Source organism: Cavia porcellus, unplaced genomic scaffold (assembly GCF_034190915.1).
Source record: "Cavia porcellus strain 051 isolate PalLab524CR breed Dunkin Hartley unplaced genomic scaffold, mCavPor4.1 scaffold_28, whole genome shotgun sequence".
NCBI lineage: Eukaryota > Metazoa > Chordata > Mammalia > Rodentia > Caviidae > Cavia > Cavia porcellus.
In genome coordinates, this window is record NW_026947511.1 from 47,229,201 (window position 1) to 47,250,329 (window position 21,129).

Sequence of the window (21,129 nt, forward strand, 5' to 3'; positions counted from 1 at the left end):
TCTGGTTCCCTGGCCATCTGAGATCCTCAGATCCCTGCCTTGGAAGACTGGCCTCACCTATGAACTTTAACCTCTGCCCTCTGTCCCACAGGAGCTGTTTCTCAATCTGGTCCCCTCTCAGTGCCTGGGAGGGCTGTGGGGTCACAGAGACCGGCCTGGACATTCCCACCTCTGCCCGTCTGTTCGAGCTACTGTCACACAATTCAACAAGGTGGCAGGGGCAGTGGTTAGCTCTGTCCTGGGTGCCACTTCAACTGGAGAGGGGCCTGGGGAGGTGACCGTGCGGCCACTCCGACCCCCACAGCGGGCCCGGCTTCTGGAAAAGTGGATCCGTGTGGCAGAGGTGAGGGGGGATTGTCGCCCTGTGAGGACCTCGGTGTGTCTGGGGCCCTTACTCCTCCTCCCTCTTGGCCCCGCAGGAGTGCCGGCTGCTTCGAAACTTCTCCTCCGTGTACGCAGTGGTGTCGGCCCTGCAGTCCAGCCCCATCCACAGGCTCAGGGCAGCCTGGGGAGAAGCAGCCAGGTGGGGAGGACAAGCAAACGGCTGGGGGTGTGGGACGTTGGGGGTGGCCGAGCCAGCCTGTCCTCAGGGCCGCCTGTTTTGCTCTTCCAGGGACAGCCTCAGAGTCTTTTCCAGCCTCTGCCAGATTTTCTCTGAAGAGGATAATTATTCCCAGAGCCGGGAGCTCCTCCTGCAGGTGAGGCCTGTCTCTGATGGCTCCCAGCCTGCCCTGGTTCCCAACCTGCCTACTCCTCACCTCTGCGCGCTTTGTCTCTGTCAGGAGGGGAATCTGGAGCCAAACTCCAAGAAGGTGCCTCGGCCTGGCTTCCGGGGCGGGGTGAGTGACTTGCTGGGCTAGGCCCGGGGAATTGGAGGGGTGTCAGTGAGGGGTGAGATGGATGAGGGCTGACAGCACTGGGAGGGGGCAGGGCTGGCTCTCAAGCTCACTCTGCCCCAGGGCGTGGTCCCATACCTCGGCACCTTCCTCAAAGATCTAGTGATGCTGGATGCGGCCTCCAAGGATGAGCTGGAGGTCAGTGGTGTGGATGCTTTGCTCTCTGCTCTGCAGCTTTGCTTCCGCAGGCGGCCCCAGTGCTGGTGCTGGGGCCAGATGCTTAGGTTCCTTGGGCGCTGGTTGTTTGTGATGCTTATATTTGTTCATGTGAGGCTTAAACGGATTCCGGTATCTAAAGTGGCTGCAATATGCCTGGAAGGTATGCATATATGGCTTATGATAAGTAGCAGGTTGTGTGACACCTCCCAGCATTTGGGAGGCTAAGGCAGGAGGATCCAGGAGAGTTCCAGGCCAGCCTGGGCTACTTAGTGTCTCAAACAAAACAAAACAAAACAAAACAAAACAACCCAACCAAAAAGCAAACAAACAACAACAAACATGAAAACCCATACCAAGGTCCTGCCCGCCACGAGTGGGGCTTCGGACGGGTCCCAGCACCACCACTGCCAAGAAGCCCATTTAAAGGCGCATGTGCGGAGGCGTGGGGGCGGGGCAGCGTGGGGGGGGCAGCCCCGAAGCCGGGGTTAGGACCTCACCCCTGTCCCGCTGACCTTGCAGAACGGCTACATCAATTTCGACAAGCGGAGGAAGGTGAGAGCGGGGTGCCGGACATCTGGATTGCCTTCCAGTCGGGAGAGGCGGGCGAGGCTGGGGGTTCCTGAATCGTGGCTCCTGCAGTTTGAGGGCTCCTTCCCAGGAATTCACCGTCCTTTCTGAGTTGCGGCGGCTTCAGGATGAATGTCGTGGCTACGAGCTCCGCCCCGACCCTGACATCCAGCAGTGGCTTCAGGGGCTCCGGCCGCTGACCGAGGCACAAAGGTGAGGGCTGCTCGAGGCCGGGATGGGGTGCTGACGCCGTGCGTGCGCGCTGACTGCTGTCCCCTGCCCTGTCTCCAGTCACCGCGTGTCCTGCGAGGTGGAGCCGCCCGGCACTGGTGACTCTCCGGCCCCCCGGGTGCTTCGGCCAACGCTGGTCATCTCGCAGTGGACAGAGTGAGTCCAGGGCTGGGGCAGGGGCGGAGGGCGTTTCTTGGGGACCTGCTGCTTGTCCCCCAATACTCCCCTTTTCCTGCCGCTCCAGGGTTCTCAGCTCCGTGGGGGGCCCCACCCACCTCGTGTCCTGGGACCAGCCCAGCATGGGGTCAGAGGAGGCGCCTGAAACCCCAGCTCCCCTGCTGACCCGGCTGGCCCAGGTGAGGCCCCCCTTGACCTCTGACTTAACCCTGACCCTGACCTTGTGAGTGTCCCCCTCCCCGCCCTCAGACTTCCCCACCTCATGCCTGTCCCGTTTTGCTCGTCCCCAGCACGTGAAGTGGCCATCAGTCTCTTCTCTGGACTCCGCCCTGGAAGGCAGCCCTTCCCTGCACAGTCCAGCAGACCCCCGACACCTCTCCCCACCAGCCTCCTCCCCGAGGCCTGGTCGAGGTCACCGCCGCTCTGCCTCCTGTGGCTCCCCGCTGAGTGGGGCCACCGGAGAAGGACCCTCCCGGGGGACAGGGTCTGGGGCAGGGGCATCTGGGCCAGGGGCTTCCGACTGCCGAATCATCCGCGTGCAGATGGAGTTGGGCGAGGATGGCAGTGTGTACAAGAGCATCTTGGTGAGGCGCCTGGGCCTTGCGGGATGGGCCGAGGTCTTCGGGGTGGGGGTAGCCAAGGGGAGCCGGTGCTGGATCAGGGCCAGCCGCTGGCTTTGGCACTTGTGTTTTATTTTGATGGCTGCTGTGCACCAGCAGCTGCACCTGGAGCTTTGGGGGGCCCTGTGAGGTTTCCAGAACCCATAGCAGAGACTCAGCCCTGTTTTATGGGCACCCCATGGGCTGGCTGAGGGGCTACAGGAACGCAGATGGCTAGACTTGGGTGACCCATTTTGATTGGGCAGGTGGATGAGGTTGGAGGAGAGGGAAGCAGAGGCCGTGGTGGCCGATTTGCTGTTCTTTCGGTCTCCTGTCTGTCCAGGTGACAAGCCAGGACAAAGCTCCAAGCGTTATCAGTCGTGTCCTTAAGAAAAACAATCGTGATTCTGAGGTGGCTTCAGATTTTGAGCTGGTCCAGCTGCTGCCAGGGGAGCGAGGTCAGAGGCCAGGAGGGAAGGCAGACTGGGGGTGGTGTGAGCAGTGGGGTGCTCCACATCCAGGTGCTGTGGGGGTAGTGACCATGTGGCCCTATCCTGTGCCCCCACAGAGCTGACCATCCCAGCCTCAGCCAATGTCTTCTACGCCATGGATGGCACGTGCAAAGATTTCCTCCTCCGGCAGCGGCGGAGGCCGTCAGCTTCCATGCAGAGCCCTGCCAGTGGCCCCGCTGCCTCAGGAACCCCCCCAAGTGAGGGGGGAGGGGGCTCCTTCCCCAGGATCAAGGCCACGGGGAGGAAGATCGCACGGGCGCTGTTCTGAGGAAGAAGGCTCATGTTCTGAGGAAGAAGGCTTCTGTCATGGTGCTCATACCAGATGTGGGTGGCCATCTTGGATGGTGGCCATTATATGGCACGGGGACAGAAATCCGACTAGGTGATCAGCCACCCTGGGGCAGTGAAGTGCCACTCCTGTACCTGACCACTGAGGGGTCCAGCTCTGGGGGAGCTGGTAGTCTTGAATCCAAGCTGCATACCCGTGTGCAGCTCCCCACCGTTCATGAGGCACGGGCACGTGGCTGATGGTGGGCAGACTTGTTTCTGGGCCATGTTACACCCTGGCAGGGGAAGGGCCAAGGGAAGGCCTGCTGGTGCTGAGCCCCAGGGCAAGAAGCAGGCTCCCAGGGGAGTTCCTGTCACTGTGACAACACTAAGATAATAAACCAAAACACTACTGGAGTCCCACTCCCCTGTCCCTGTGGTGGGGAGGTGGCTGAAGGCTGAAGCCATGGGGTACAGTGTTTGCTACTCCCATGAGGGGCCAAAAGAAAGGTGCATGAAACTATTCTTTCCTGCTCACTTTTGTTCTGTTCTTTTTGTTGTTCTAGTTAAACTGATCAGTGTGACTGCTCTCAGGAATTATGAAAGAATTTTAGGACAAAAAAAAAATTGCCAGGCATGGTACATGCAATCCCAGCACTCAAGAGGCTGAGGCAGGAGGTTCTCTTTGAGTTAAGGCCAGTCTGGAATACATAGTGAGACCCTGTCTCAAAAAAACTAAACGAAGATGATGTTGTGGAAACATGTATAAACTTTGAGGGGATTTTTTTTTTTTTGAGGGGATTTTAAATAAGGCTAAACTATGCAAGCAAATTTTAGGATGACAAACTGAAGAAAACTAAAAAGCTGAGTGTCATACCACAGGCCTGTAGTCCTAACACTCAGGAGGCTGAGGCAGGAGGATCATCTCAAGTTAGAGGCCAGCCTGGGCTCCATACTGAGTTCAGGGCTATCCTGCAATACAAATTAAGACCTGGTATCAAAACAGCAAAACAAACTCAAAGAGATGCAAGAGCTGTTTGGTGGCTGATGAGTATTTATAGTAAGGAAGATAAACTTATTTCCTTCTGGGGTCTCAGGTTAGAGCACTATGGTTCTTTCCAACATACTGTGAATGTTCTCATGCTTCTTAACCCAAGTCACTGGCAGGGATAGGACTGTATATATTTAAAGAAGGATTGAGATATGTCAGGCTTTAGTTTCAAGAAAAGACTCAAGGAGAAGGGAAGCAAAAATTAAGATGTGTTAAGTACACATATCACCCCCTACAATGAATGTAACCCTTATCAACTACACACATGCACTAGTAAGAACTTTTAAAATAACAAGAAAGGCTTCAACCTGCCTCAGGGCTCTAGTGTCAAGAATTTGCACCTGAGGAAGAAAGGCAGGCAGGGTAAGGACACAGTGGAAGGGGCTGGGTAAATGACAGAAGTGGCCAGTGGCAAAACACAGCCAGCTGTTTTTACATTTTATTGCCTACTACAGTACAGACCCTCGAGCTGCCTCCCCCCTCCCCCCACCATGGGGTCAGGCCTCCCCAGGAGTCCCTGCCTTGGCGGCCTGGGCCTGGGCTCGCCGGAACTCCTGCTGCAGCTGAGCAAGGGTCTCCCTCTGCTGCTCCGACTGCCGCTCCAGGTCCCGGAGCTGGGATTCATATCGCTTACTGAGGGGAGGAGAGGGAGACAAAGCAGCATGAAGGGAGAAAATCAGTGATGACTACTCTTAAAAGTGCTGAGAATAAGAGACTCAGGTGAGAAGCCTGAGACGCAGAGGAGAGCAAAGGGGGCTGGGGATATAGCTCAGTGGCACGGCACCTGCCTTGCAAGGGCAAGGTGCCGAGTTCGATTCCTGGTACCAAAAAGTAAGGCAAAAGGTAGGTTGGGAGGGGCTGGGGGAACTGGCCAGACTGTTCAAAGCTTCTACTCCAGCGACTCCGCACTTACATTTCGGCTGTGATGTAGTCCAGCCTCTTTCCCACTGTGGCCCGAGCCTCCCCCAGCTCCTGTTTGACCAGTACGGGACCCAGCAGCTTAAAGACCACATTGGACCCATCCAGCAGGGCCAGTTCCTGATGAAGGAGGGGGTGGGACAAATATGATCAGAAGTATTGCTCTTTTAAGTCTCGCCTCGCCCCTAGATCCCAGTGCCTCACCTCCTTCACGATATTGTTTTCCGTTAGTTGTGCCTCAAGCTTCTGCCTCCCGGACATGGATTTACTCAAGTCTGAGGGTGGGAGAAAGAGACACGATTGGAAACATCAAATGTGCCCCCGCCCTGGTCCGATCCTATCGGGAGGAAGAAAACGGATGTGAGGAAGCAGACAAGGATGGGACCAGTGAGCAGGGGAGAGCACCGGTAAGGGGACTCAGCTGTACGCGGAGCCCGGATCCGGCAGCAAACCTATCAAGGCTCTGGGTTGTGAGTGCATTGGGGCGCGGCCACACCGACCCTGCTCCCTTACCCTTCTGCAGCTGTTGATATTTCTCCACTTCTCCCTGCAGCTTCTTTTGGATTAGCTCAGCCATGGCGAGGATAAAAGCCTGCGGGAAAGAGGGGCGCTAGGTATCAAGCTCTGCAAGATACTCTAGCTCGCCTTTATGGCCCGGCCTGGGAAAATGACAGCAGTCTTGAGAGGCAGCTCTTTGGGGCACCACAGCCTTCCTCGTCCCGGATAGCAACTCAATGCTGGCCTCAGGAGTGGAGGGCAAAACCAGATCGCCAGCCCCTCAATAAAATTCCTAGCCTACTCACGTTCTCCTTTCAGTGTTAACAAACCCGGAAGTAAACAAGGAATTCTGGGACAACTTGGTGACCAAAGAGGCTGTGGGACGCATTCTGGGAAATGTAGTTCCCACAGGTTTAATGACGGGCCTTCTGCGTAAAAGATTGGACTCAGAAGGTTTTAGGTAAAATAGGAGAGCTAATTAAGAAAAATAAAATGCACTGTTAATTGGGTCTTGGCTTTCGATTTGCTTTTTTTCATTATTCTGGCATAAATTCGTTAGGTAGAGCCTAGCCTTCCCCCCCAGGAAAGCGTACCCTCAGTCAAGATGGCGCCTGAAGGCTTCAGACCTGGTACGGCGTTGATTGGACGAAGGTCAGAGAACTTCCGGAAGTTTCCAAGCGGACTGTGGGACGGCTGCGTTTCCGCACGTGGATTTTTGTTTGAGTCCTCGAGATGGAGACAGTCCCTAGGCCGGGCAAGGGTGTCCCGCTCAAGAAGGACAAACTTCAGGCCAAGCGGAAGGTAAAAGACCTGGATGAGAAGGGAGTTTTAGCCTGGGGTCGGGGTGCGGAGTATCAGATGGCTTTTGATCTGCCCGTAGAAACCGCGGCGGTACTGGGAGGAAGAGACCGCTCCCACCGCCGCCGGAGCCTCTCCAGGGCCCCCTCGCAAAAAGAAGAAGAATCTGGAGCTCCGCCGCCAGAAGCTGAAGAACGCTCACAACTCGAAGAAGTCTTGGAGCTCTAAGAAATCTCAGGTCACGAAGAAGTCCCGAGAACAGAGGAGGCCTCGAGAACAGAAGAATCTCCGAGAACAGAAGAAGCCGGGGTCCCAGCAGAGCTTGTCTGGGGTGATCAGGGTCCTCATTGGGTGGCAGGGCGGGTAACCTTGTGCAAGGTTTAGGGTGCAAGATTTGGGGTCAACTCGAGCCTTCTGCTAATCATCTTCCCTGCCCCAGGCCCAGGATCCATTCCCAGGCCCCGCTCCTGTGCCGGTGCAGAAGGCCCGGAAGTTCTGTCGTATAGACAAATCCAAAAAGGTGAGGACCAGCGGGACAGCGGCCACAGGCGGGAGACAGATGGAGTGTTTGGGAAAATTGGATGGAGCTGCCCCAGGTGGCTCTCCTGTCACTGTACATGTTTTCTGGTATTCCACTCCTTCCTCACCAACAATGTTATAGCTACCACATTCCCTGCCTAAAACCCAAAGCAAACTTGAGGTGGCTGAAGCCTTGGAAGAAGAGATAAGCATCAAAGCTGCTCGTTCTGAACTGCTGCTTGCTGAGGAACCTGGGTGAGTGGAACCCCAGTCTGAGCCTCCCCGGCTCCTGCTTTACAGGACTCGTTTTGTTTTGCTGTGCCCACTTGATAGTGGGAAACTACTACAGTCCTGACCCTCCCTTTCAGGTTTCTGGAAGGGGACGATGGGGAGGACACAGCCAAGATACGCCAGGCTGACATCGTGGAGGCTGTGGACATTGCCAGCGCAGCCAAGGTGAGGCTAAGCGGGGAGGGGCTGCGGGGTTCATCAGTAGTGCCGGGCAAGAGAGAACAGGGACTTTACCTAGGAGTTACTGGGAGAAGCCCATTCTTTCTTGATTTTTTTCCATTCTTCTCTTTCCTAGCACTTTGACTTGAATCTGCGGCAGTTTGGACCGTACAGGTTGGACTACTCTCGCACTGGGAGGTAGGATTGGATTCCTGTGACTGTGTGTGTTTGAGGGGGTTGAACCCAGGGCCTTGTGTGTACTGAGTGTGTGCTCTACCTCTGAGCTGCACCCCTCCCCTGCAGTGACTTTTTTCTTTGTGGTGCTGGAAGTTGAACCCTTCACACTGAGTTGCATCTCCAGCTCTTTTTTTAGATTTTTAATTTTGAGACAGGTTCTGGCTAAGTCACACAGTTCCCCAGGGTGGGACTGGAATTTGCAGTATTCCTGCCTCAGCCTCCCAGAGTACTAGGATCACAGACTTATTCCCCCAAACCCAGCTGCAGTAACCCCTGAGCTGAGGTGGCTGGATTTCCTCAGCCGTGCCAGCCCTGCTCTTGGCTGTGCTGTGTGTTTCGTTGTTGATGGGGGGCGCTGACAGCAACACTTCTCCTGTCACCTGACATGGAGCTGGCATGGAGCAGATCTGAAAGGATCTGAGTCTAAGTGCCCCCTACCTGACACCCTGTTCTTCCTCCAACAGACATATGACCTTTGCAGGGCGTCGGGGTCACGTGGCTGCCCTTGACTGGGTGACAAAGAAGCTAATGTGTGAGATCAATGTCATGGAGGCAGTGAGGGACATCCGGTGAGTGTCCTCTCTCAGTGGTCAGTGATGGGGTTCGGGGGACACTGGCCATCCTGATTGAACGACCTGCAGCTCATGGAGCCACCCTTTCCCCAGGTTTCTCCACTCAGAGGCGCTGCTTGCTGTGGCTCAGAACCGCTGGCTTCACATCTACGACAACCAGGGCATCGAGCTGCACTGTGTGCGCCGCTGCGACCGGGTTACGCGGCTTGAGTTCCTGCCCTTCCACTTCCTCTTAACCACAGCTGTGAGTCGCCGTGAAGCCCGTGAGAAGGTCTTTGTCCTCTGAGCTTCAGGAGAGGGGACACAGATGGCAGTCAGGACTGTGATTGTCTCTTGCTCTCCCAGTCAGAGACAGGGTTTCTGACCTACCTGGACGTGTCAGTGGGGAAGATTGTGGCGGCTCTGAATGCTCGGGCTGGACGGCTCAACGTCATGGCTCAGAACCCTTACAACGCTGTCATCCACCTGGGACACAGCAATGGTCAGTCTGCGGCTTAGGAATTTTTTTTTTTTTTTTTGAGGCTAGCTTTCTCTGTTCCCTAGGCTGATCTCAAGCTCCTGGGCTCAAGTGATCCTCCTGCTCATCCTGCGGAGCAACTGGGACTGCAAGGCTTACGCCCCCACACCGAGCCCTGGCTTTGCCTGAGTGTCTGTTCTGCTTCTGTCCTGTGCTTGTACTTCATGAATCCTTTAAAGTCACCTTTTCACTCTTCTGACTTACTATTTTCTGGTCTCAAATGCCCATCTCTCCCAGGTGTCAGCATCTCAGGTTTTTATTTTGGGGACTTGGTTTCCTCCTACTTCTAGGTACAGTCTCTTTGTGGAGTCCATCAGTGCAGGAGCCACTGGCAAAGATTCTCTGTCACCGTGGTGGCGTTCAAGCTGTGGCAGTGGATTCTACAGGCACGTAAGTCACTGTTTGAGATGAGACTTCGGTGGGGGGTCATGTCTGGCAGAAAGGTCTGGAAGGCAGCGTGTCACCAGCAGCACAGATGCTGCACCTGGGTGTCAGTTCCTATCATTGTGGGCACAGTGTGTAACCTGTTTGCCAGTGTCCTTGTCCTGAGAACAGAGACAGGGTCAGTAAGCTGTTTCTCTTTTTTGAGATAGGGTCTCATTCTGTAATTCAGGCTGGCCTTGAACTGTGTACCCCAGGGTGGCCTCAGACTCATGGCAATCCTCCTGCCTCAGCCTCCCAAGTGCTGGGATCACAGGTATGCATGTCTGTGTCCAGCTTATATAATTTTTATATGTCACAGTCTTTTGTTTTTTTGTTCTTTTTTTGTTATTGTTTTACCTTTTTTTTTTTTTTTTTTTTTTTGAGACAGGATCTTGCTGAGTAGCCCAGATTGGCCTCAAACCTATGGCGATTCTCCTGCCTCAGCCCTCTGAGTGTTGGGATTGCAGGCCTGTGGCACCATGCCTGGCTTCTTTTGATTTTTAATCACATGACATAGCAGAAGCCATTCTTTCCTCATGACCTGTGCAGACAGACATGGGCCAGGTGTGGGCCATGCTGTTGGCCAAGTGCTAACCCACAGCCTTTGTGAAGCGGGTGTGGACGTTGGAGAACGTGCCGGCTCGTGACACGGTTCAGCACTATGCTCCTCTCCTTGTCACTGACTCCAGATCTAAGCGGTGATGTCAGGGTGGAGCAGGGATGGGGTATAGGGGTGCCTCTACATTTCTGCTCTGCCTGAGAGTCTCTTGTCTCTGATTTGGATTTTCCTCTAAATCGTTTCATCCTCCGGGCTGCTGCAGGTTGGGCCGGGCTGAGCTGCTCAGGCTGCGGGCATGGTCCCTGGCTGCCGTGTGCTGCTGGGCAGGTTGGTGGCGGTGCTTGGCCAGTGGTGCACTTGGCTTCTACTCAGTTGTCACCTGTTGTCTCACATTTCTTGTGTCACTTTACTCCCAAAGCTTTTCCTTTCTCACGGGACGTGGTGGTTTATGCCTGTCATCCCAGCACTCAGGAGGCTGAGGCAGGAGAGCTGCTGTGAGTTTGAGGCCAACCTGACATGCATAGTGAGACCCTATCTCAAAAAAACCAAAAAAGAAAATTTTTCTTTCTTGCTTCTGCTTGCCCAGACTTGCCTGTCACCGAGAGTTTGAATTCTTTGATTCCCCTGTAGCCACGCAGTCCCAAGTTCCTCTGCCATCAGTAACTGAGAGAATCCAAATCACTGTTTGTTGAGTGTTTCCTGGATCTCCAGGCTTTGCCAGTTTGGTGGCCCTGCGTGGCCACTTCTCTGCCACTGCCTCTGCCCCTGCCCGCCCTTCCTCTTGTTGTCTCCGGGGCAGGAGGGACACAGCCAGGTTCCAAGCTCCAGCCCCCTGCTTTCACCCTGCTGCCCCTGACCAGCACCTGTCTGCAGTGGCTGTTGGCCACCTTTCTGTGCCCCTGGACTAGGAAAATCAGCAAAACCACAGCCCAGCACCACCAGCTTGCCTTCAGGACAGCCAGCCCTCTTCACCTCATGGTCGTGTCTTTGTGGATAAGTGACGGGTTCTGCCCCTGGCCTTGGAAAGTGGGTCCTGTCCGAGGCTGTCGTCCGCCTTCTGCAGACCTCAGGGCCTAGACTGTTGGACATTTGCCTTCCCTGGGCTCCTGTGTCTAGGACTTGATTACTTAGTTTTTTGAACCCTTGGGTTCAGTCAACAGTTTGTGGCTGATAAAACAACAAAAATCCCCAAAGTGAATTAGCAGGCCAAGCCCAGTGGCACAAACTTGTATCTCAGCACTAGGAGGCTGAGGCAGGAAGATCACTGCAAGCTCTACACCGAACTTGGCTACATAGTGAGGCACTTTTCTCAAAACAAAACAAAACAATCACATAGCTGAACGGCTCTGGTCTCTTTTTCTTCCCTTCCCTCTTTGTTTTTTGTTTGTTTGTTTGTTTTGGTACCGGGGATCAAACTGATGACATTGCACTGCCAGACAGGCGCTTATGCTGCTGAGCTAAATCCCTGGCCCTTTCCTTTCCTCTGTGCTAGAGATTGAACCTGCAGCCCTGGGTCCTGCTCGTTGGTCTTAGGTTTGTCCTTGCTTATTTCTGGTCCCTCTCAGGAGCTTGTCACAGGTTCAGGGCTCCAGAGATAAAGGTGGCCTTTTTTTCTGGAGTTTTTTTGGACGCTTGAAGTAAGAGTGGATTGGCTAATGTGTGGTGGTGCACACCTGTGATACCAGACTCCTGGGAGGCTGAGGCAGGTGGGTGGCAAATTACAACCCACCCCGGGCAACTTAGCTACTTAACAAGACCCAGTCTCAAAGTTTAAAATATATATTAAAAAGGCTGAGGGTATGGCTGAGTGTAAAGGCCAGCTGGGGTCTGCCACCGGGTACTGTTTACCAGGAAGTTGCGTAGGTGAGTATGGGAGTGGGGAGGAGGCCTGGTCATTCCTGACTGCCCCCAGGCCACTGTACTGCTGTTTTCTTTTTTCTTTTGGTACCAGAGATTGAACTTACCACCTCTGCTTGTCAGACAGGTGCTTGTGCTACCAGCTGCGGTTTCTTGTTGGAAGTATCCAGTGGGACCTGCACTGGCTCTATCACAGGGCCAAGTCTGTCTCAGAGGAGCTCAGAATCCACTCCTGCTGAATGCACTGCCCAGGCCAAGCAGAGGCCACCGTCCCTTGGCAGACAAATGTCCCTGTCCTGCTAGGCCTCCTTCAGCCTCCCTCTCTGAGGGAAAATTGCCAGGCTTTGTAGCGTAGCCCGCATCCTCGCATTGGGCAGGGAGAAGTAGGCAGTATAAAATGATTTGTCACCAGCTTTCCAGTTCTGCCCTCTGTGTGCGTATTTTGAGGTACTACAGATTGAATCTGTGACCTTTGCACTGAGCCACATCTCCGTGGCCCTTTTTAAATTTTTTATTTTGAGACAGGATCTCACTGAGTTGCTAAGTTACTCAGACAGGGCTTGAATTTGGGATCCTCCTGCCTCAGTCTTCCTGCTCCCTCCTTCCTGCTAAGGAAAGCAGAGGGCACACAGGGCCTCCACTGCATCACTTCACTGCTTCCTGGGCAGGCTTCTTTGGGATCATGTGGTCTTCAGCCTGTGATTTGTCAGGATAACGAGTGTGGGTCCTCTGTCTGGCCACTGAAATACTGCAGTTTGCCCACTCCTGGTTCCCGTGCTGTTTCCTTCTCACTGTGTCTGCTCTTTGGTGTCAGTGCATTGGGACCTGCAGTTTTTCATGCTTTCTTGAGAACTGCCCTGCATGCCCCAGAGCCAGCCTTTCCCCTCTGCCCAGCTGCTCTGCTGCCTGTCTGTGGTGGGACGGTGCATTCAGGATGGGCTGGTGTGTTTCCTCCCTTAAGAGCCACACGTGTCTTGAGAGGTGGCAGGGCAGACCCCAAAGAAACAGGCCTGGGCATGGTGGCACATCCTGTAATCTCAGCATTCAGGAGCCTGAGGCAGGAGGATTGTTGGGAGTTCAAGAGCAGCCTGGCGTACAAAGTGAGTTCAAGGCCAGCCCAAACTGTGTAGTAAGTTAAAGAGAGAAAAAAAAAAAGAACAGACTGAACCAGGCCTAACTTCCAGCCCAGCCATTCACTAACCTGATCTCCTTTCTCTGGGCTTCTGCACTGTGAGGAGCCTAGCAGTGTGTGTTGTGTGGTGGGAGTGGCTCTTCCCTCCCTGATCACACTGAGGTGGATGGCCATGGACTGCAGTAAACCCATGCGGATGGACAAACTGACCCCGCATCTACCGCAGGTACATGGCCACTTCTGGCCTGGATCACCAGCTGAAGGTCTTTGACCTGCGTGGGACCTACCAGCCCCTGAGCGCTCGGACGCTGCCCCTTGGAGCGGGGCACCTGGCTTTTTCCCAGCGAGGACTGCTGGCCGCGGGCATGGGGGACGTGGTTAACATATGGACAGGGCAGGGCAAGGCCACCCTGCCCGCCCTGGAGCGGCCCTACCTCACCCACCGGCTGGCAGGCCCTGTGCACGGGCTACAGTTCTGCCCCTTTGAGGACGTGCTGGGGGTTGGGCACAGTGGTGGCATCACCAGCATGCTGGTCCCCGGTGAGTGAACCGGAGCCCATCTGGGTGGGGCAGCGAGGGCCAAGCAAGGGCTTGGCCGGCTCAGCCGCAGCCCCTGGCTCTTCCGCCCACAGGGGCCGCGGAGCCCAACTTCGATGGCCTGGAGAGCAACCCGTACCGCAGCCGGAAGCAGCGGCAGGAGTGGGAGGTGAAAGCCCTGCTAGAGAAGGTGAGTGCCCTGTGGGACAAGGTGCTGGCTGAGGGTGGGGCTCCGTGCACAGGGCTTGCCAAGGGGCCCATTGCCCTTCCCCCATGACACCCCAGGTGCCTGCCGAGCTCATCTGTCTGAACCCCCGAGCCCTGGCGGAAGTCGATGTCATCTCGCTGGAGCAGCGGAAGAAGGAGCGAATGGAGAGACTGGTATGAACGAGAGCTGCGGGGCGCCGGGGCCGGCCTCGGAAGGTGGGTCCCCCCCTCCCAGGCCCTTACCCCCCGGCCCCCACCCCCAGGGCTACGACCCCGAGGCCAAGGCACCTTTCCAGCCAAAGCCAAAGCGGAAAGGCCGCAGCTCCACGGGCAGCATGGTGAAGAGAAAGAAGAAGGTCCTGGAGCAGGAGCACAGGGTGAGCGGAAGGGCGGGCAGGGGGTGGGCGGGCTGGCCTGGCCGCCTCGGCTGCACCAGTCCTGCTGTCACTGCTCACCTTGCCTGTGGCCTCCTCTCTCCTGTCTCCAGGACAAAGTCCGGCAAAGCCTGGAGGAGCAGCAGAAGCAGCAAAAACAGCAGAAGGCCAAGCCCACAGGGGTGCAGCCTTCAGCTCTGGACAGATTTGTGCGCTGAACCCAGCTCCAGGGTAGCCTGGGAACCACCTGTTTCCTAGGGCCACCTGGAGGGAGATGACTGTTCCCTGGCAGGACAGGACAGTGCCCCCCTTCCTGCATGGGATGGCAGGCCCTTCGGGTGGGTCAGCATTAAACAAGTTCTGGGATACTGTGGAATCCAGTTGTCCCTTGCCCCTGGCCCACGGGAGCCATCCTGGGCTGAGGGGTCAGGGTCTTGTCCATCCCTTGCATCCTGGGGCCTTAGGCTCACCTATTAGGGTGCCCTCCTCCCTGGGGCAGTCCCCTCTACCCAGCCGCTGGCAGCCTCTGGGAGTCAGGGAGTCCCTGTGAAGACCTGCTGCAGTTGGATAATCAAGTTTATTGAGGGGTTCGAGTCCCAGCCTGGCTGGAGAGAACAGCATCTTTCTTCCTGGAGTCTGACCTCGGGGTGAGTGGGCAGGCTGCTTTCTTCCCGTGTCCTCTGTTGGGACAGACTGGTGGCTGGCATGAGGACATGGGCAGGCTGTAGCTCCAGGGCCCCTGGCCTGAGCCTGGGGTTGCTGGCCAACCTGCAGCTGCTCCCCTGGTCTCAGTCACTCAGCTATCCAGCCAGGCCAGAAGCCGACACCGCAGAATGCCCAAGGCTCCCTGGAGCCAGGAGCAAAAGGGACTGGACCTTTCCCCACCCGTCCCATGCACCAGCTCCCAGGCCTCCCGCAGCTGCCCAGGGTCCAGTCTGTGCGAGGTCAGCAGGAATTTCCCGTAGCAGCACCGGTCCATGGGGTAGTGGGTGGCACCGGCCAGCTTGACACAGTGGGTGGGGGCCAGGCCTCCCCGCCTTGCGCTCACCCCAACAAAGACGTCCTCCAGGGGCAGCGCGGGTGCCTGGGCTGCCACCTTCAAAATGAGCTGCACGGCAGATGCGGACAGCACGTACCCGGTGCCAGAGGCATAGGGTGGGAAGGGGCCCCAGGCCGGAGGCCACTGCCCCTCTGAGACCAGGTGCCGGCCTCCTGGCGCCCGGGAAGGCTTCACCCACCAGTGCACTCGGCCTAGGTACAGAAGCGGCACGGGCTTGCTGTCCTCCTGCTGCTCCCTGCTGGCTGCAGCCTCTTGGCGGGGCTCCCACGGGCCCCCTCGGCGCAGTAGTTCAGACACCAGCTCGGGGACGTTGACGTACACGTCGTCGTCTGTTTTGAGGACGTAGCGGGCGGTGGGGCAGTGTGTGCTGGCCCAGCTGAGCCCCACCAGGGTCTTGAGGGTGAGGTTGCGGTACGCGTCTCGGAAGGCGGCCTGCACCACGTCGCCCTGTACTGCCGACTCCTGGGCTAGGTCCCCGTGGGGACTGTCGGCGGGGTGCTGCCCGCGAGGCTCCCCCAACAAGAAGAGCGTCTGCACCCGCAGGCCTTGCGCCTGACGCTGGCTGCCCCAAGTGGCCCGGATGGCATCCCTTTGGTTCCGGTTCTCAGGCGCCGTGCACACCAGGATCAGCAGGAAGGGCGGGGCCCCGGGACCCAAGCAGGCCTCCCGGTTGGGGATCAGGAGGCGGGGCAGGGCCAGCGGTGGACCGGGGGAGGCAGGGGCCGGGAGCAGTGCAGTCAGTGAGAGGCTCAACAGCTCCTCGCCCACCCCCGAGGGCCCAAAGAGGGTCCATGCGACGGCCAGCAACAGTGCGGCCAGGAGGAGGCGCCGGGAGAGGCCGAGGGGCATGGTGGGCTTGCGGCAGGGTCTGCAAGAGAGGGAGGTCAGGCTCGGAGGACGGGAGTCTGGCCGGCGCCCGGGGAAGTTACCGGAGCCCAGGGCCACAGCCCCACCTGGGCCTCTCCCTGCTCCACCCGCAGCCGGAAATGCCTGCTCTCCTGGGGAAAGGTGAAATTCCCATCTCCGTCAGGAGGCCCGCGCCCTGGACAAGAACCCACCTCCTCAGCGCGGGGTCAGCTCCCGTTCTCCACAGCGCTCTGTGCAGCTCGGGGTGTCTGCCTGTGCCCGCTGCCGCTCAGGCTCCCCCTTAAGGCCGCCGGCACCACACGCCCCTCGCCAGCTGGCGCAGCTATACCGCAGGGGCATCGCCAGCACCGGTCCAGTCCGAAAACCAGGTGGCGCATCCTTCCCCAACTGCGGGGGCCCAGCAGCGCCTCCCCCCACCCCGCACCCCTTCCAGGGGCCCCGAGCACACAGAAAAACCACACACACAAGGCAGGCTGGAGGCGGGTACGTCATTTATTAGCAGGGCGCGTGCTCACTTCTTCTTGGACACGCCCACAGTGCGGCCGCGGCGGCCGGTAGTCTTGGTGTGCTGGCCTCGGACGCGAAGGCTGGTGGGAAGAGACCACAGGTCACACCGGGGGAAGGAGGGAGGCCGGGATGGGTACAGACCAGGGGCCACTGCCTGCAGCCCAGTAAGGGGGAGAGGGGGGCACTCCTACTCACCCCCAGAAGTGGCGCAGCCCCCGGTGGGCTCTGATCTTTTTCAGTCGCTCCAGGTCCTCGCGGAGCTTGTTGTCCAGACCGTTGGCCAGGACCTGCATTTGGACATGGGGATCGCGGGTGCTCCTCCCCAGCCGGTTTCACTCGGACCCGCCCCAAGCCCCCTTTCTCCACACACCTGGCTGTATTTCCCGTCCTTCACGTCCTTCTGTCTGTTCAGGAACCAGTCTGGGATCTTATACTGGCGCGGGTTCTGCATGATCGTGATCACTCGCTCTACCTGAAGCAGGAGGGGGTCAGGCCCAGGTGGCCCCTTCCAAGATGGGGCCCAGTCCTGGCCTCGCCTCAGCCCCTGTTGTCCTCACCTCATCCTCGGTGAGCTCTCCAGCCCTCTTGGTGAGGTCGATGTCTGCTTTCCTCAACACCACATGCGCGTACCTTCGCCCCACACCCTGAGAGAAGGGGTCCGAGAATCAGGCTTCCATCCAACCTCAGCTGAGACTGGTGGGACCCACAATCAGGTCCTTCCCAGTTTCCCTCTCCCACTGTTCAGACAGGAAGCCCAATCACTGAGCAGGCGGGGGCCAGGTATGGTGCACATGCCCACAGCTCCAACACCTGGGAGGCTGAGGCAAGACGAAGGCTGCCAAATTTGAGGCCAGCCCAAATTAAGGTGCACACTGGACCCAAAGCAGAAAAACGCAGCTTGTGCCTTCTGCAGTGATGAATAGTCCATTTTTCCAAGCCCAGGCAGCGACACAGGCAGGGCCTGGTTTACTAGGGTTGATTCAGGAAGGTGTAGGTTTTGTTAGCTGCCTAGATTTCTGATGGTTACAACTTTGGAGAAGTGAACAGTGACTGAAATTTCCTGTTATCACGATTGTCAGCACCCAAGAATGACCCTTACCTAGGGACCTATAACTAATGCTTTTATCAGTGACAACACAGCAACACCATCATGGCGAAGACTCATCTGTCACCTGAACCCATGAACCAAGCTTTGGGTAACTAAGAATGGTGCGCTGGCATGGTGGCATGTAGTTCCAGCACTACAGGAGGCAGAAACTCAATTGCAAATGCAATTGCATGCCCATATGCAAATGCAAGTCCAGCCTTTGGGGGAGGGGTGGGAAGGCAGGCCAGAGATTTAGCTCAGCAGTATAAACACTGCAGGTGTGAGGCTGTTTGATCCTTGTACCAAGAGAAAAAAAGGGAAGGGGATTTAAGTACCTGCCTGGCAAATACAAGATAGTGAACTTGATCCCTGGTTTAAAAAAAAAAAAAAAATAAAGCCAGGGGATGTAGCTTAAGGCCCTTAGCTGCTTGTGGCCCTGAACCATGTGAATGGTGTCCCCTGGACTGTATAAATGCTCCCCTTTCCTCCCACTGATGTCACCCAGACCCCTACAGTATAACTTTATGTCCTCTTGCCAAAGTGATTAGATTCCACTAGAGGGAACCCTAAATCCGGTGGATGGTGAACCCAGAGACACAGGAGAAAGAGCCACACAAGGAGACACAGTGTGGTTGAGTGCAGCTCCAAACTTGAGAAAAGCCAGGAGCCACAGTAAATCACAGGAAGCGAGGCAGAGCTCTTGGCCCCTTCAGAGTGAGCATGGTTCTGACATCCTTTTTGCTGCAAGAGAGAAATTTCTGTTGACTCAGTACATCAGGGTGTCTCTCAAATTTTCCTTAGTGACAAGTGTATGCCTGACACTTCCAACTGGGAGTGGGTGTACACAGAGACAGATTTTATGTTTATTTACCTTTTGATACAGGGTCTTGCTGTTAATCGAGCTGACCTCAAATGCATAATTCTGCTTCAGCCTCCAGAATAAACCAGTAGCAGACATATGGGCCTGGCCAAATTATACAGGCATGTACCAATCTGGCCAACTGATACAGACCCATGATCCACAGGATTACTGTCTCAGATTTGCAATCCAAGGTCCCAGTCATGTTACAGAAAAATAAACATCAACCGTGTGGATGAAGTATTTAACTAAACATCAACCGTGTGGATGAAGTATTTAAAGCAGTGCTATTGATGAGGATTTTGGCAGGACAAGAATTCCTCAACAAGGGCCTTGAGCATTTCAGGTGTTGACCAACCCAAACCTTCCCTGATGTTTGCAAACAACTCATAGATAGCAGCTGGGAAGCCCAGAGAGGTAGGATGAAAGTCACCCTTAAGGGGTACTGCAAGCACCTGGGCTGGTTTCCCATACTTGTAATTCTAGCACTCTGGGAAGCTGAGGCAAGAGCATCATGACTTCCAGACCAGGCTAGGTCACTCAGGTGGACCTTGTCCCAGCCACCAACTAGGAAGGCATGAGCACAGAAAAACTCCAGCCTTACACCTGGACTCTCAACTACCACCCTGCTCCCACCAGTATAAGCCCTCCTGGTTAAGGCACTTTCCTTTCCACTGCCTGGCCACATCTTTGGAGGGATCCTTCACAACCCCATACTGTCGTGTCCAACTTTGGTTCTTTCATAAGTAAAAATCTTTGCTTTCCCCACACCTAGCAAAAACCTTAGCACTCACTAAAGCTAGGAAACGTTCTTTCCTATAAGCAGGACATCAGGATCCCCAAGAAACACCACTTCAGTCCCTCACCAGGTATGCAAACATACGCTGGTTGCTGGTTAAGTTCCTTCTCTGAAGGCAGCATATGGACACCTAGCAGGTTGGGAGCTGTATTTCCATTATTTGGCAGTCATTATCTTATACCCTATCATCTGGAGGTCTTCCACCAAGATAACGGGACGGAGAAAAGCTTGCTGTTTGGAAAAAAACTGCTTCCCTTGTAAGTTGGCTCCGCATCAGTCACCTCGTCTTTTTACTTCATTATTTCACGTCTGCCATAGTAATCTGCCAGGTGCTTACTTTTACACTGTTTCAGAGCACCCAACAGGAAGAAACAATCTTCCTGTAAACCTTCTGAGAATAAATGAAGTTGTGTTCCCTGTAGTACAGAATGAAAAGCGAGCATCAAAGCTATGCTTTTTCCTCTAAGTTATCTTTTGCATCAATCCTATGTGAGCATTCATCCAACTAAAACAGGCTCTCTCCATTTTATTCCCTGTATAAAAAAACATTTCACCTTGGTCTCGAACTTGCAAGATCCTCCTGCCTCTGCCTCCTAAGTGCTGGGATTACAGGCACGTGCCACCACGCCTTCATTTCACCTGGCACACAGATCTAGCCAGCCTTGTGCAATGTACAATACCGATTCCCACAATTACTTTGATTAAAAGAAAAAACAGTAACGTCTCCATTCTGAGAGGCCTAGAATTCCCTAGCTTTGGCAAGTGAACAGGTATCACCCAAATTTTAGGACCATGCACTACAAGCAAGGCTTGTCATTATGAGGCACTAGGGAGAAGTCAGACTACAAAAAATCAAACCTAAAAGAATCTCTCCAACCTGCGTGTGTGAAATGTTCTGGTTCCAGCTCAGACCACTCTTTGGCAGCTTCTCTTTCATGGTAAAGGTTCTGAGGGATCAGTTATTCTCTTAATTCTTATCCTCTACTGCGGGAGTTGAAGCGATAGCGAAGGGACTTTATGTCCCCTCAGCCCCGTCTCTTCTACAGCGTAGTTTGGGAGAAGCCAATTTCTACTGATATTCTTTACCCCTGGTCCTGGCTTTACCTTAATGGCAGTGATGGCAAAGGCTATTTTCCGCCGCCCATCGATGTTGGTGTTGAGTACTCGCAAAATGTGCTGGAACTTCTCGGGGATCACTAGAGACTGAGAAAGAGCACAGGGAAGAAGTCAGAGACCCCGAACTACCATCACACCTATAGGTCAGGCACAACCTCCACCACAGCAATAAGTTTGTCACCCCTCTACCCTGCTCAGGGTCTCACACAACGAACTCTTCAGTCCTCAGAAAACTTGAAACGATCGGGCCTAGGAAAATGCAAACTCTGGAAGGCGCACGTCGGCCGTTCCCAAAAGTACGCAGAGTGGCAGAGGCCGGAGATCGCCACATACGCCCAAGCCTCTGGCAGCTTTCGCGCGCCCGGGGAGTGACCCTTCCTCGGGCCCTGCTCCCTGGAACTCCAAGTCTTTGGTCGTCCCTTCCCAGGGCTGCGGTCCAACGCTCCACACAGAAAGCTGCAGGCCGTAAATGCGGCCATCCTCGGTGTTCTGACAGCAAACTTTCCCTGCCTGGGTTCCGATGTCGCCGGATCCCGGCACGGACTCCAGTCTTACCATGGCGGCGGCAGGAACGGCGGCGTGTAGGCCTCCTGTGGAAGAGAGAGCGGACGTGACGTCATGCTCTTATATAGCTTATAGGCGGAAGGGGCGGAGTAATATCGTTTCAGCATTTCCGGAAACTGCTTCAGCGGGAGTTGAGGTCTGAGAATTTGGATTGGGTATCACAACTTCCGGTGCGGTTGGGTTTTTTTTTTTTTAAACTGTGATAAAGTTCCT

General features: G+C 55.5%; 5 protein-coding genes across 11 annotated transcripts in view; 2 read left to right on the forward strand and 3 right to left on the reverse strand.

Annotated features, from left to right (window-relative positions):
* Rgl2 (ral guanine nucleotide dissociation stimulator like 2) overlaps positions 1–3,945 on the forward strand; it is a 7,359-nt gene extending 3,414 nt beyond the window's left edge. For all 5 annotated transcript variants that reach the window (XM_003473920.5, XM_013156955.3, XM_013156953.3 and 2 more), the window contains 12 exons: positions 92–343; positions 420–523; positions 614–698; positions 783–839; positions 960–1,034; positions 1,575–1,607; positions 1,714–1,835; positions 1,914–2,009; positions 2,098–2,209; positions 2,321–2,614; positions 2,973–3,087; positions 3,198–3,945. In XM_003473920.5, coding sequence (XP_003473968.1) covers positions 92–343; positions 420–523; positions 614–698; positions 783–839; positions 960–1,034; positions 1,575–1,607; positions 1,714–1,835; positions 1,914–2,009; positions 2,098–2,209; positions 2,321–2,614; positions 2,973–3,087; positions 3,198–3,409 — 1,557 coding nt within the window. In that variant the 3' untranslated portion in view covers positions 3,410–3,945. The remainder of the gene's footprint in view (positions 1–91; positions 344–419; positions 524–613; positions 699–782; positions 840–959; positions 1,035–1,574; positions 1,608–1,713; positions 1,836–1,913; positions 2,010–2,097; positions 2,210–2,320; positions 2,615–2,972; positions 3,088–3,197) is intronic.
* Positions 3,946–4,884: 939 nt separating this feature from the next.
* Pfdn6 (prefoldin subunit 6) lies at positions 4,885–6,242 on the reverse strand. Of its 2 annotated transcripts, XM_003473921.5 has the most exons (5): positions 6,181–6,242; positions 5,891–5,969; positions 5,582–5,652; positions 5,373–5,497; positions 4,885–5,092 (listed from the first exon to the last, which is right to left on the reverse strand). In XM_003473921.5, exons 2-5 carry the CDS (start codon positions 5,952–5,954, stop codon positions 4,957–4,959), a joined length of 396 nt encoding a protein of 131 aa, XP_003473969.1. In that variant the 5' UTR covers positions 5,955–5,969; positions 6,181–6,242; the 3' UTR covers positions 4,885–4,956. The 2 variants fall into 2 exon arrangements, with proteins under 2 accessions (XP_003473969.1, XP_005005502.1); XM_005005445.3 differs by having other exon boundaries at positions 5,891–6,212.
* Positions 6,243–6,517: 275 nt separating this feature from the next.
* On the forward strand, positions 6,518–14,423 carry Wdr46 (WD repeat domain 46). Of its 2 annotated transcripts, XM_063239078.1 has the most exons (16): positions 6,518–6,676; positions 6,756–7,004; positions 7,113–7,193; positions 7,335–7,447; positions 7,561–7,648; positions 7,779–7,840; positions 8,344–8,448; positions 8,545–8,695; positions 8,797–8,932; positions 9,259–9,358; positions 9,582–9,665; positions 13,166–13,479; positions 13,572–13,666; positions 13,762–13,857; positions 13,947–14,060; positions 14,171–14,423. In XM_063239078.1, the coding sequence occupies exons 1-16, from the start codon at positions 6,608–6,610 to the stop codon at positions 14,273–14,275; spliced, it is 1,962 nt and encodes a 653-aa protein (XP_063095148.1). In that variant the 5' UTR covers positions 6,518–6,607; the 3' UTR covers positions 14,276–14,423. The 2 variants fall into 2 exon arrangements, with proteins under 2 accessions (XP_063095148.1, XP_003473970.1); XM_003473922.5 differs by lacking the exon at positions 9,582–9,665.
* Positions 14,424–14,615: 192 nt separating this feature from the next.
* B3galt4 (beta-1,3-galactosyltransferase 4) lies at positions 14,616–16,360 on the reverse strand. The gene is made up of 2 exons (XM_003473924.5): positions 16,176–16,360; positions 14,616–15,985 (listed from the first exon to the last, which is right to left on the reverse strand). Exon 2 carries the CDS (start codon positions 15,964–15,966, stop codon positions 14,854–14,856), a length of 1,113 nt encoding a protein of 370 aa, XP_003473972.3. The 5' UTR covers positions 15,967–15,985; positions 16,176–16,360; the 3' UTR covers positions 14,616–14,853.
* Positions 16,361–16,458: 98 nt separating this feature from the next.
* On the reverse strand, positions 16,459–21,037 carry Rps18 (ribosomal protein S18). The gene is made up of 6 exons (XM_003473925.5): positions 20,908–21,037; positions 20,341–20,439; positions 17,049–17,135; positions 16,862–16,963; positions 16,687–16,778; positions 16,459–16,571 (listed from the first exon to the last, which is right to left on the reverse strand). The coding sequence occupies exons 1-6, from the start codon at positions 20,908–20,910 to the stop codon at positions 16,496–16,498; spliced, it is 459 nt and encodes a 152-aa protein (XP_003473973.1). The 5' UTR covers positions 20,911–21,037; the 3' UTR covers positions 16,459–16,495.
* Positions 21,038–21,129: the final 92 nt, after the last annotated feature.

What these genes read in the sequence shown, in the direction of transcription:
- Pfdn6 (XM_003473921.5), bottom strand. Translation starts at nt 5,954, where the DNA reads ATGGCTGAGCTAATCCAAAAGAAGCTGCAGGGAGAAGTGGAGAAATAT. An exon ending in ATATCAACAGCTGCAGAAGG is followed by an intron (nt 5,653 to 5,890) that starts GTAAGGGAGCAG and finishes TCCCACCCTCAG; the next exon opens with ACTTGAGTAAATCCATGTCC. An exon ending in GACTACATCACAGCCGAAAT is followed by an intron (nt 5,093 to 5,372) that starts GTAAGTGCGGAG and finishes TCCTCCCCTCAG; the next exon opens with TAAGCGATATGAATCCCAGC.
- Wdr46 (XM_063239078.1), top strand. Translation starts at nt 6,608, where the DNA reads ATGGAGACAGTCCCTAGGCCGGGCAAGGGTGTCCCGCTCAAGAAGGAC. An exon ending in GCAGTGGATTCTACAGGCAC is followed by an intron (nt 9,359 to 9,581) that starts GTAAGTCACTGT and finishes TCTGTAATTCAG; the next exon opens with GCTGGCCTTGAACTGTGTAC. An exon ending in AGGAGCGAATGGAGAGACTG is followed by an intron (nt 13,858 to 13,946) that starts GTATGAACGAGA and finishes CCCCACCCCCAG; the next exon opens with GGCTACGACCCCGAGGCCAA.
- B3galt4 (XM_003473924.5), bottom strand. Translation starts at nt 15,966, where the DNA reads ATGCCCCTCGGCCTCTCCCGGCGCCTCCTCCTGGCCGCACTGTTGCTG.
- Rps18 (XM_003473925.5), bottom strand. An exon ending in TTGCCATCACTGCCATTAAG is followed by an intron (nt 17,136 to 20,340) that starts GTAAAGCCAGGA and finishes CCCTTCTCTCAG; the next exon opens with GGTGTGGGGCGAAGGTACGC. An exon ending in GGGCTGCGCCACTTCTGGGG is followed by an intron (nt 16,572 to 16,686) that starts GTGAGTAGGAGT and finishes TCTTCCCACCAG; the next exon opens with CCTTCGCGTCCGAGGCCAGC.